At 38.1% G+C, this 12987-nt stretch overlaps 1 protein-coding gene across 2 annotated transcripts; it reads left to right on the top strand.

Moving 5' to 3' along the window:
• Positions 1-281: 281 nt before the first annotated feature.
• Positions 282-11071, top strand: si:dkey-205h13.2 (mucin-5AC). 2 transcript variants are annotated; one of them, XM_037267700.1, is made up of 17 exons: positions 284-467; positions 612-662; positions 748-778; positions 1007-1033; positions 1301-1478; positions 3509-3618; positions 5179-5350; positions 5444-5553; positions 6059-6230; positions 7027-7136; positions 7574-7745; positions 7889-7998; positions 8624-8795; positions 8962-9071; positions 9216-9387; positions 9673-9994; positions 10739-11071. In XM_037267700.1, the coding sequence occupies exons 2-16, from the start codon at positions 648-650 to the stop codon at positions 9773-9775; spliced, it is 1764 nt and encodes a 587-aa protein (XP_037123595.1). In that variant the 5' UTR covers positions 284-467; positions 612-647; the 3' UTR covers positions 9776-9994; positions 10739-11071. The 2 variants fall into 2 exon arrangements, with proteins under 2 accessions (XP_037123596.1, XP_037123595.1); XM_037267701.1 differs by lacking the exons at positions 8962-9071; positions 10739-11071 and having other exon boundaries at positions 282-467; positions 9673-9861.
• Positions 11072-12987: the final 1916 nt, after the last annotated feature.

The raw sequence follows: 12987 nt of genomic DNA, 5'->3' as shown, positions 1-12987 counted from the left end.
CAAGTTAGTGAGACGCAAAAATGTTTGAGGATGTACGTATGTGATGAGTGATGAGTTTGTGATAACATAAATTAGGGCTCATGATTATCATCAATGGAAATGACGCAGTTTGCAGTAAAATGCAGATATCACTTATTGGGTTATGAAATAAAACAGGAGTTTGGTTTTGCAGGGTTATGACATGCATCATGGATCAACAATCCTTTGAGAAAGCGCCTGCTAGTAGGTGTGGTTTCATTCAGTTGTCTTTAAAGGTCATTGTGCAACTATTTAACATTGTCAAACAACACAAACTGTGCTGGAGCTATGACTGCAGTTGATGACTAAACAGTCCTGATTAACCTTAGTCGCGTGTATGGGTAATGAATTCCAATGAGCAGACTATTCATGGACCCAACCTATTAAGTACTTAAGGCTGGGAAGTTTTGTAATGCTGGCACAAGACATCTACAGCAGCATTCTGAAATGTAAGCATTTTAATGTTTTTCCTTGCATTTAATATATGTACAATTAAGCTTAGGCTTTTTCTTGAAAAGTAATTGTATACTTGCAGTTGTGACTTATTGATTGATTGTAATACTATATCTGTTTTTTGGGGTTTGTTTTCAAAGAAACACCTCCACTTGCTGTGAAAAATACAAATTCCAATGATGATCAAATGGGTAATGTATAAAGTTTTCCCTACTTTAAAAGAGTGTTTTGACATTACACAGTATACATTTAATATTAATACATGCTCTCCTACAGTTGGGAATCACGATTGCGCTACTGCATGCTGGTAAGATATTTTTTGAAGAAATGAAACCTTGAACTGCATAATGCTTTTGTTTAAACATATTTTCATCTCACAGACACATTTTACACACACGCACGCACACACACACACACACACACACACACACACACACGCACACACACACACACACACACACACACCATTTGAAAAATTACAAAACAAAAACATTGAAAATAAACATCTTTTTGTGTATATTGTGTATTTTCTTAGGAAATTACGTGGAAGCCAGCGGCAATCGTAAGCATGCTACCCATTTTCTTCATATTGCATCTAGCTGTGGTATGACTTAAAAGCATAACAATCTACTACAGGTTGGGCTCACACAAGACTATATAAATATTATAAGTGTGTGAGCTGACATTTATCTGAATACACAATCTTTCTTACAGCTCATTCACAAAGTTTATTATTTTTTATCCATGTGCTTTGTCAAACTAATTGTGTTAATCTTGCGTCATTACTCTACATTTGCACCAACTCCACTTTCTGCCACATGGATGGCAGACGCAGAATGCTGGACTAGATGGTATGATCGTGACAACCCCAGTGGGGTTGGAGACTTTGAAATTCTAAGTAGACTGCGCCTTGAAAACCCAATGGAAATCTGCCCTGTGCCGATTCAAATTGAGGCTCGGACTGTATCTGGAGACAGCGTAAATTCAACAGGCGAGACGATCAATGCGTAAGTACCAGATTTACAATGCTACATTCTTTATGCTGAATGTGCATTCAATAGGTTATCTTGTGAGGGAAAATGATTTCAACTAAGTATCAACCCTTTATCGTCATTGCTCAGCAATGCTTGTTAAAAACTAGAGCATGGAATACGATGAATACAGGTTGAAGTATTGGCTATGGTTTAAAAAAAGGAAAGAAAAGGGTTGTAAGGATACAAAGCATTTACCAAAGCCACCCAGAACAAAGGCAAAGAAAGTTTTTCATGCTTGTTACTTTCTTAAAGGGAGGGTAAACCGAGGATGCTTAATTTTTCATTAACTAGCCCAGTTTGTATTTTTTTTAATTAGGAAAATGAAAAAAGTTAGCATTTTCTATTTTATATATTAATTTTGGAGAATTAATGAAACAACGAAGGCCTTTCAAAGCGCCCACTTTTAATGAGGAATAGGGCCATGCACCCCTCCCCTTCATGTCTTGGTTGATGACATCACCGAAGGAAGCAAACCACAATTTTCCCATTGGAAATATATCGCTACAAATGCCCCACAATACCTATCAATTGGCACTAAATTTTATATGGACATCTATACTTATGACTACTTTAACAGTGCCTTGCGAAAGTATTCGCCCCCCTTGAACCTTTCAACATTTCGCCACATTTCAGGCTTCAAACATAAAGACATAAAATTTTAATTTTTTGTCAAGAATCAACAACAAGTGGGACACAATCGTGAAGTGGAACGAAATTTATTGGATAATTTAAACTTTTTTAACAAATAAAAAACTGAAAAGTGGGGCGTGCAATATTATTCGGCCCCTTTACTTTCAGTGCAGCAAACTCACTCCAGAAGTTCAGTAAGGATCTTTGAATGATCCAATGATGTCCTAAATGACTGATGATGATAAATAGAATGCTCCTGTGTGTAATCAAGTCTCCGTATAAATGCACCTGCTCTTTGATAGTCTCAGGGTTCTGTTCAAAGCGCAGAGAGAACCATGAAGACAAAGGAACACACCAGGCAGGTCCGAGATACTGTTGTGGAGAAGTTTAAAGCCGGATTTGGATACAAAAATATTTCCCAAGCTTTAAACATATCAAGGAGCACTGTGCAAGCAATTATATTGAAATGGAAGGAGTATCAGACCACTGCAAATCTACCAAGACCCGGCCGTCCCTCCAAACTTTCATCTCTTTCATTTTTTATTTGTTAAAAAAAGTTTAAATTATCCAATAAATTTCGTTCCACTTCACGATTGTATCCCACTTGTTGATTCTTGACAAAAAATTACAATTTTATATCTTTATGTTTGAAGCCTGAAATGTGGCGAAATGTTGAAAAGTTCAAGGGGGCCGAATACTTTCGCAAGGCACTGTATATCACAAGGATTAGCCTATCAGTGTCTGATTTTAGAGAAATGAGCAGCTTCTCTGCAACTGAAGTGCCCTGTCACGTCAATTTCCTTTCACCAGTCACCAACATATGCAAACACAATGCGTTTCAAGAGGCTTTATATAAGCATACGTCGTTATATATTCAAATGAAATTGATAACGGTTCATCTGACTTTGTGATCGCTTCCTTCCGTGACGTAGTCAGGCTGATCTGTCAAATCAAGCAGACTCCGCCCAAAAAGTGGGCATCAGTAAGCGTACCGCTCTTCTGTTCCAAAAGACCGTTAAATGTCTTCTGAGTTTTTTTCAGAGGGAAATTGTAACACTGACATAATTTTTTAATATACGTTGTTCTATCACATTGCTTTACCGTCCCTTTAAGTCTAAACAGAAGGTAGGCAGCTCCACCACCAAGCAGCAGTGAAACGAAGATTAACACTATCTTTGGGGACACAACAACAAATGTGCCTTTCAATTGGCTGGTAAACACTCGTGAGTAGAAACAGTATAGAAAACAGACGGACAAAAAATTTCTTTGGGGAGGTGGGGGTCAGTGACAGGAACAGGAATAGACATATGTATTGACATACAAGTTGAACGCATGAATGTGTCTAAATCTACTGAATCTTGCCATCTCTGCAGATTTGACACAACAACAGGATTTAGCTGTGTAAATGCTGACCAAGCAACTGGAAGTTGTTCAGATTATGAAGTTCGTTTTCAGTGCCCCCTTAACTTCTGCCCTCTTGAAGGTAATTTGTCCATATATGGGCTGATGGTTGTGTTTTGGTAGCACCTGTCCCCACGGGGGTCGCGTGCGTGCTGAGGCCTATCCCAACCGTCATCAGATTGCCCGTAAGTATGATTGCAAGTGTGGATGGTTCGTCTATGTGTGGCCTGCGATTGACTGCAACCAGTTCAGGGCCTACTGCCCAAAGACTGTTTGGATGGGCTCCAGCACACCTGCGACCCTCATAAGGAACAACGGTTCAGAAAATGGACGGATGGAATATTTACCACAAAAATAATTAAACTTTTTGAATAACTCCATTTTAAACAGGCTGTTCCGCCTTTCAGGAAAATTTGGTTCACTTGTATGGCAGTATGGACCTGCCAATGTGGAGTCAAACATTTTTGGACTGCCAATACCTACGTTCAAATGTACTTGCTTATCCATTTGAACGTACTTGAAGCTGAATGCTATAAATATAGTATTTTCCCCATAATGCTACAGGGTATTTACTTGTATTTATGCACAAGTAAAAACACTGTTTTGTTTTAAGCATTTGGCTTACATTATAACAATATGTTCATAAATTAATTACTGTAATTTTTGGACTATAAGACGCTACTTTTTGCACAAGCTTTGAACCCTGTGGCTTATAGTTTGGTGCAGCTTATCTATGGATTCTTCATGATTTTTATTATATTGAAAAAGGATTTGTTTTTGTAATACAGGTAATAGAAATGAGGACATTTAAAACACCTGTGGCTTATAGTCCAATGAACAAAACATGATTTCCCCCCAATTTTAGTTGGTGTGGCTTATATTTAGGTGTGGCTCATAGTCTGGAAACTACGGTAAATAAAATCGTTTATTCTTAATTTTAGAGGTTTAATGTGGCTGCAGTGCATTTTCATTCAGCATTTTTTTTTACATAATGCAATGGGCTATTTCCACATGCACATACCCTAGTGATGGCCAAATGAAGCTTCAGACTTCATTAACCAGTTGTATTTATTTTACTCCTCTCGATGGCACTCTCTGTTTGACATCGAACTGAAAAACTGTCTTGCCATTTCTTAACTGCCTTTCTTCGAAACAACAGCACCGTCTCGAGGAGTAAAAAATACAACAGGTTCATGAAGCATCTTGAAGCTTAATTTTCCCATCACTAATACCCCACGGTATTTTGGGGGGAAAATGAATGAATGAAAACCATTTGTTTTACAACCCAAAGTTGGCATGTATGTTTCAGACCCACGATAGAAGTTTTAATTTCTTAATCAGACATCTGAGCTTTAATGAAACCCATGGTTGACCCATAAAAATTGCAAATTGTCTTCACTTTTAAAAATGTTGAGATATTGCAAGGATTTTTGTTCTCAATGCCCCTTTTAAAATAATGTAATAATATTTCAAGAAGCTGTTTTACTGGCCTCTGATTTCAAAACGTGTGTGTGTATAAAATGAGGTGATCATACATTTAAGTTCATAGTCAGTCATAATGTCCCTCCAAAGAAAACCATAACTACGATGTGGCCTGTGGCAAAAATGAGCTTGACACCTCTGCTCTAAATGCCTGCTCCAGAATGCTGGACTCCATGGTTTGATCGAGACAACCCCCTTGGTCATGGAGATTTTGAAACTCTTCCTGACCTGCACAAAGAGTATCCTTGGGAGATCTGCGACCATCCAATTAAAATTGAGATCACAACCACATCTGGAGATGATGTTAGTTCAACGGGCGATGTGATTCTCGCGTAAGTACAAGATGAACTACAAATGCTGTCGAGATAAAGTGCTGACATGTATTTTAGATGGATACTGATTGAATCCGCTGTTTGTCTTCACAGAGCTGACACAGACGTAGGATTTGTTTGTAGAAATTGTGACCAGCCGTATGGTAATTGTACAGATTATCAAGTTCGTTTCTTGTGCCCCCTTGAGTTCTGCAAACCAAAAGGTAATCATGAACATAAAACACTACAGTATTTTTTAGCTTTCTGTTGGCAGAATTGTTTTTTTAATGACAAGGCTAAAATATTTCAGTCAGGAAATAATGTATGAGTAGTATTCTATCTTGTAAATTTGAATTCATTAATTTTCCCCATGTTCATGTTTTCTGTTGCTTTTTTAAAGTGCTATTGGTTATCTTTTTGTTGTTTGTGTAGAAATAACTATTTCCCTTTTATGTCCTCATGTTTGTCTTGGGATTCTCCACACTGCATTTGTTTTTCATCCATTAGGTTTTTATTATGAAAGGATAATTTACACAGTATATGTTGGTGAAATATCACAGGTGAAATTAGTGTATACATTAGTAAAATAATCCAATTACTACACTAACACCACACATTTTGGAGCAGGTTTTGAAAATAGAATTCTAAACGTTTTCATTTAAATCCAGAAAACCATGCAAATTTACACCAATGTTTTCTTCATCTTCTTCCGTGGATGCAACTCTTTAGTGTGCACGACTCCATGGTACGACCAAGATGACCCTACTGATGCCGGAGACTTCGAGTTACTCCAGAAACTCCAATTTGGAAACCCAAATGAAATCTGCCCATTTCCGCTTGACATTGAGGTCAATACTGTCGCTGGAAATAGTCTGTCTTCGACCGGGGATGTCATTGCTGTGTAAGTCCTGGATCCACCGCAAATATACACATCTATGATAAATTTATGGGAGTCTAGCAAGCATAACGCTCAATTTTATTTTCCTATTGAGGTATGTAAACTACTATTCAGTCCAATCAGATCTGATATATGAAGGAACTTCCATTTCCCACAAAATAAATGTACACTGAACTACTTTTATATAGAGAAAAGTACCAAAATCAAAAATAAATACACATGCAAATAAACACAAATGTAAATATTGAAATTAAAAAATAACAAATATTTAAGAATTAAAAATAAATAGCAACATAAATGTGGAACTAAAATACAATTAAATATTTATTTATTTAGGTAGTTCGATGGTACACTGGTTAGCACGTCCGCCTCACAGTTCAGAGGGTGCGGGTTTGATTTCACCTCCGGCCCTCCCTGTGTGGAGTTTGCATGTTCTCCCTGTGCCTGCGTGGATTTTCTCCAGGTCCTCCGGTTTCCTCCCACTTCCCAAAAACATGCTTGGTAGGCCGATTGAGCACTCCGAATTGTCCCTAGGTGTGAGTGCGGATGATTATTCGTCTCTGTGTGCCCTGCGATTGGCTGGCAACCGGTTCTTGCCTACTGCCTGATGACAGCAGGGATAGGCTCCAGCGCGCCCGCGACCCCCGTGGGGACAAGCGGTACAGATAATGGACGGATGGATTTATTTATTTATATTTTGGTGTATTTTGGCAGTGTTCGTCCTCCACAATTGAAAGGCTAATTGAAAGCAGCTATTACTATGTTGTTTTGATTTAAGTGACTCCTTTCATTTCTGCAGAGTGGATGCAACTACTGGGTTTATCTGTAAAAATGATCACCAGAAGAGTGGACAGTGCTCTGATTATAAAGTTCGTTTCATATGTCCCAATGATTTCTGCAAAGAACAAGGTAATCATATGTAATTAAATATGTGTATTAAGTAATCACATGTTGTGATAAACCAATGATAAAACAAGCCAAGTAATCCATGATTAGTTCACAAATATGTTGATGCAAATACATATTGACATTAATAATAATAATAATAATAAATGTTATTTGTATAGCACCTTTCATACAAGAAATGCAGCTCAAAGCGCTTTACAACAATGAAAGAAAAACATGAATACATAAAAACAAAACATTAATGTATGCATACACAATTAATAAAGTGAGTTTAAAATAGGAGCACGCTTTAATAAAATAAAGAATATATCTTTAAGAAAAGGTAAAAAATAAAATAAAGATAAAGATAAAATTAGGAAGATAGCTCTCCAAAGTTAATTCCATATCATTCTTTGATTCCCGATCTCTTACAATGTACCTCCTTTTCGTGATTGCTCCAGAATGCTGGACTCCATGGCTTGATAGGGATGACCCCTCTGGTGCTGGAGACTATGAGACTATTAGTAAGCTGCGCTGCAACTATCCATACAAAATTTGCCAGACTCCAATTCAAATTGAAGTCCAAACTGTACATGGGTTCAGTGTGGCTTCAACAGGGGACATAATTCAAGTGTAAGTATTAGATCTACCACTGATTTCATTTTCTTACACTCAATTTGTGTAAATGGTTATAGCCATTTTTTAAGAAACTGCTGTAGTCACATCTGAACCAATTATAAAGGATGCAAGATTGACCCAATTCTGTTTCCCAACAGAGCTGACGTCAATACAGGATTTATATGTGAAAATTATGATCAGGAGGATGGCACGTGTGCGGATTATCGTGTTCGTTTCAAGTGTCCACTTAATTTCTGCAAACCACCAGGTAACCATGATTAAATTATTCCTTAGATGAAAGTCACACACTATAAATGCCTCATGGCATTCTAAAAATCTGGTTTTCTCCTTGAAACCCCCCAAAAGTGAGTTTGTGAGAAGTACATGTGAAAGGTAGGTTGCAGACTAGGGCACCATTTCTTGACAAGTAAACACAATACACACAGTAGTTCCCAACCATTTATGCAGAATCTGTCTTTTATGAATGGGAACATTACTGATAAAAAAATTTCATCCAATGTTTATGTCATCTGGAATATCGATCTAGTTCCCCTGTAAACTGCTAAATTTGCATTTTACTGTGAACAAATAACTATCTGAGTAACAGTAAGGTATAAAAAAAAAAAAAAAGTCCTGCTCCAAAAAATTGCATGCTTTCTTGAAAAGTAGGGTAAATCAAAGAGTTGCAGTTTATACTTATTTCCTATTTTCATGAGTTTACTTCAAATTACACAATTGTCACCTTGGACACACTTTTGCACGATATTTAATGAAAAAAATGTGCTAAAACTTTGTGCGTGTTTATCACGGGACAATTGTTGTTTATTTTTACTAATTATGTTCATTTTTTGATCACACCATGCAATCGTCTTCTTCTCTCACAACGGCTTCAGTGTGTTGGACTGAGTGGTTTGATGTTGACGACCCCAACCAACAGGGTGACTTTGAAAAGATTTCTACAATTCGGGAGCAATTCCCATTGAGAATATGTGATGTGCCTGCTTCCATTGAGGCCCGCACAAAATCCGGTGCCAGTGTGGATTCAACGGGCGATGTGATTATTGTGTGAGTACCAGTACAGTACGGGGGGGGGGGGGGGGGGGATAACTTCATAACCATTAGGTGATCTATGAGGGATGGGGGGGGGAGGTCACATCATAACCATTAGGTGATCTATGAGGGATGAGGGTGCCCTACAATAGCACTAACTGATTTTCAACTGTCTATGCAGAGCGGACACAGTAACAGGTTTCATCTGTAAAAATTCAGACCAGAAGAATGGAAATTGTTCTGATTACGAAGTGCGCTTTGAGTGCCCCATAAGATTCTGCCATCCAAATTGTAAGTCAATGGTCATATTATAGTCTATGAATAACCAGATTTCAAGATTTGCATTCTCTCTCTCGCTCTCTCTCTCTCTCTCTCCCTCTCCCCCTCTCGACTGACTGACTGACTTATTGACTTATCATAATGTCCACCAAACAGTGTGCTACACCCCATGGTTTAACCATGACAACCCGTATGGAACAGGAGACTTTGAGCTTCTATCTGACCTGAAGCAATATTATCCGGATATCTGCGAACACCCTGTCGACATCGAAGTTGTCACAGCTTATTATGACTATCCTTTTATGTACACCGGGCAGACACCTTACAAGTAAGTTGGCTTTATGGTAAAAACATTGTTGTGTGTTTTTTTTTTGTCTGCGTCCACAAACATGAGATCATCAACTGTCATGTCTCTTTGGTATTCAAGTTCATTGTTGACAGTGGTCTCAATTGGGGTTCAACAGACCTTTGGATAACAGCTTTTGCTCAACTCTCATTTGTTGGTTTCAAGCAACTACCTTTTGTTTTAATTGACCCCGGATATGAACTTTTAATCACATTATGATATATTGTGTTCAGTTTACTGTATATGTATATTTTCATAATTTTGCAGATTTAGTCCTACCGAGGGATTTGCCTGTCGCAACCAGGACCAGACAAGCAAACAATGCTATGACTACAAAGTTCGCTTTGGATGCCTGTGCGAAGAATGGTAAAGTGTAATTTAGTCAAATGTCAAAATCTGTATTCTGTAAAAAGTGTTAATGAACTACTAATTTCAACAACTTCTTTTTTTGATCTATCACTGAGTGCTGTGATATGATTTCATTGCATTCAAAACAAAGTGGCACTTTATTTTTTTCATGATTTAAAAATAGGCGGCATCTGGTTAGTACGTCCGCCTCACAGTTCAGAGGATGCGGGTCCAATTCCACCTCCAGCCCTCCCTGTGTGGAGTTTTCTCTGGGTCCTCCCACAACCCAAAAACATGCTTGGTAGGCCGATTGGGCACTCCAAATTGCCCATAGTTGTGAGTGCGAGCGCGGATGGTTGTTTGTCTCTGTGTGCCCTGCGATTGGCTGGCAACCAGTTCAGGGTGTCCCACGCCTACTGCCCAATGACAGCTGGGATAGGCTCCAGCATGTCCGCAACCCCCGTGCGGACAAGCGGTGCAGATAATGGATGGATGGGTTGGAAATAATTCCCAGTTGCAGTTGCAGGCATCAATCACGTTGTTGGTAGACCAGCATGAATTACCCCATACTATTTTCTAGATCCCCACACGCTTAAAAATATGTATATCTTCTCTGGATGTCACAAATTACAGAACAGCTCAGTGTTATTTAAATTTAGGAGATTTGCTTCAAGAAATAATCAAATGCCATGGCAAGTGCCCCTTTGTCAATATATAGAGATATTTTTGCATGCACTTGTGTTGGAAAATCTGTCAGTAGCCTTTCAAAGGTAAAGTATTATGTAACTCAGCATTCAAATTGTTAAGAGAAAACAAATAAAAGATGACTCCTGTACACAATGGCTATATTCAGGATTACAGGCTGGGTCCTCTGAAGGCTGCATTTTCGAACACTTTTCGGCCGCATGATGTCATGTCCAGCACGAGACAAGCGCATGGTGGTTTCCAAATTCACACTGACACCAAAATCCTGAATCCAGTCTTTAAATCTCTCTTTTATGTCTATGGAGACAGACCCTGAATAAAGAGTGCCTTTTTAATTTAATGAAATAATGAATCGTTTTATAATTTAATTTAGCAACCCAGAACATATAAACACAACCTCCAGTAGGTGACAAAAATAGAAGTAAAGAAATAAAGCACTCAAATACAAAGTTACAACTCATACTGCTACCAACACAAAGCACTGACCACTGAGCTTAGAGCCTGGGCTGACAACTAAGCAGTTGGCATTTTGTAAGAGGTTACAGCTTGAGGGGTTATTACTGCACAGCTCAAACTAGAATCCATTACATTAAAGACTTTGATGCTATCAAAAGCCTGGAGTCTTATAATGATTGTGTCTATATGGGGGAAGCATGCCTGGCTCTATGTCTCATGAACAGCAAAGCAAAGTGTGTTGCTTTCGGTTTACAGAGTACGTCAATCGTTAATAAAATTAAATCATTTGTGTTTGGATAAGGGTTGCACAGTTCAGTTCAGAGGTGCTGGCTTTGATTCCTTCCTATGTGGAGTTTGCATGTTCTCCCCATATGACTTCTCCCACATTCCAAAGACCTGCATGGCCGGCTCATTGGCCCACTCCAAATTGCCCGTAGGTGTGATTGTGAGTGGGGCTGGGTTGTTTGTCTATGTGTGCCCTGCTATTGGCTGGCAACCAGTTCAAGGTGTACCGCCCCAAGACAGCTGGGATAGGCTCTGGCACGGTTGTGACTCTCGTGAGGATAACCTGATGATTGAACGAGTACATATATTTAAAATTATTTTTTCAATTGACTAATTTGGGGATAAGCACATGACTTTTAGGATTATTATCAAAAAATAAACTAAAATAATGTTCACTTAAAATTTTTATTTATATATTTTATTTTGTGCAGATCCAGCTGAAGTTCAGATCAATTCTGTTTTATTTTTGAATATAACAAAATTGAGAGAATAATTTTTGTAAGTATGCAGACGTTCCAAGTGAATTACAATACATTTATATCTATATAGCACTTTCATAGCAGCTGTCGCCGTAACAAAGTGCTTTCCACAACATGAAAATACAACAGAACACATAAAATCGGCGCTCATGTCCTTGCAAAGCGTCACCTGCTTTGATTGCCTGAGTTCGATGCTGTATGTTTCCAAATCTATTGCAATTTAAATTGAAAAATAAAATGCCATGATTAACATTTCAAATCTAATATCTGTTACAAATATTTCATATTAAAGGGCATTATTATTATTTATTGTGAAGAAGTGAAACAAATAACTGAGATTGGTGCAGAAACTATTCTTATTTACAGAAAATGTTTTAAACTACTTGCACGTATTTAGTTTTTAGCACTTCAGCACGGCCGCGATCCTCAGGAGGATAAGCCATTCAAGATGATGAATGAAAAGATAAATGATAATGTTAAATGCATTCTGGCTAATTTGTACACTGCTTGCTCTCTAGGGGTAGGGGCAGATTTATTGATGTGACCCCAGAAAACTTTGTAAACATTTCAAGAGCACCTCAACATAATCTTGCTTGGATAGGATTAGTTGTACCTAAGCAAAAAAATAAAAGTAAACACGGCCTTGGGCAGTCACAAGTGACAAAATTGGTCACTGTATATCAGCCAAAACATGGCCTACTGGCTCAAGACTATTTTTTAAACCTTCATGTAGTCACATTTTAAAACTTAAGTGTTTGAATTTAGCGACGAGAATCATTCAGAAGGAACTGATCTTCGAAAGTACTGCTCCAAATGCGACAACCTCCTATTTGGATCTGCGGTGAGTGAAGTCCGCTATGTGGGTTCTTTGGAGTGGCATCCACCCCATAGAGTATTTTACGGCTACAATTTCCCAGTGTTGGACATTGACGGCATCATCCCATACTGTATTTTTCCCTTGCATATAAACCCTTGTGAAGATAAACAGTTTGAATAGTGAATGAATGATTGATTTTTAGTTTGTCTAACTATCTTAAAATATCTAATTGACTTACGGAACGCTAATAAAAATATTCCCCCTCCAAAGGAAATGTCCTAAACAGAGGGGGAGAAATTCAGTTTTCCAGCAGCATTCATACTGCAGAGTGGGTATACAGTATAAAAGACATACAAATGCTTTGCAGGATGACATTTTCAAAGGTTTTGGCTGATGCACAGTCGCTGATGGTTGTTGAGGCTTAACTTGGATGGTCAAATTATTGTCTCTTAATGCAACTTTAATGAACAACAGAAATTCAAAACCTCAGGC

The sequence above is a fragment of the Syngnathus acus genome, chromosome 13, assembly GCF_901709675.1.
Source record: "Syngnathus acus chromosome 13, fSynAcu1.2, whole genome shotgun sequence".
NCBI lineage: Eukaryota > Metazoa > Chordata > Actinopteri > Syngnathiformes > Syngnathidae > Syngnathus > Syngnathus acus.
This window is presented reverse-complemented; position numbering and strand designations above follow the sequence as displayed.

Bases quoted from the DNA above. Each gene is read 5' to 3' on its own strand.
- si:dkey-205h13.2 (XM_037267700.1), top strand. The intron at 1,034-1,300 runs GTAAGCATGCTA...CATGGATGGCAG, and splicing joins CGTGGAAGCCAGCGGCAATC to ACGCAGAATGCTGGACTAGA. The intron at 7,999-8,623 runs GTAACCATGATT...CAACGGCTTCAG, and splicing joins TAATTTCTGCAAACCACCAG to TGTGTTGGACTGAGTGGTTT.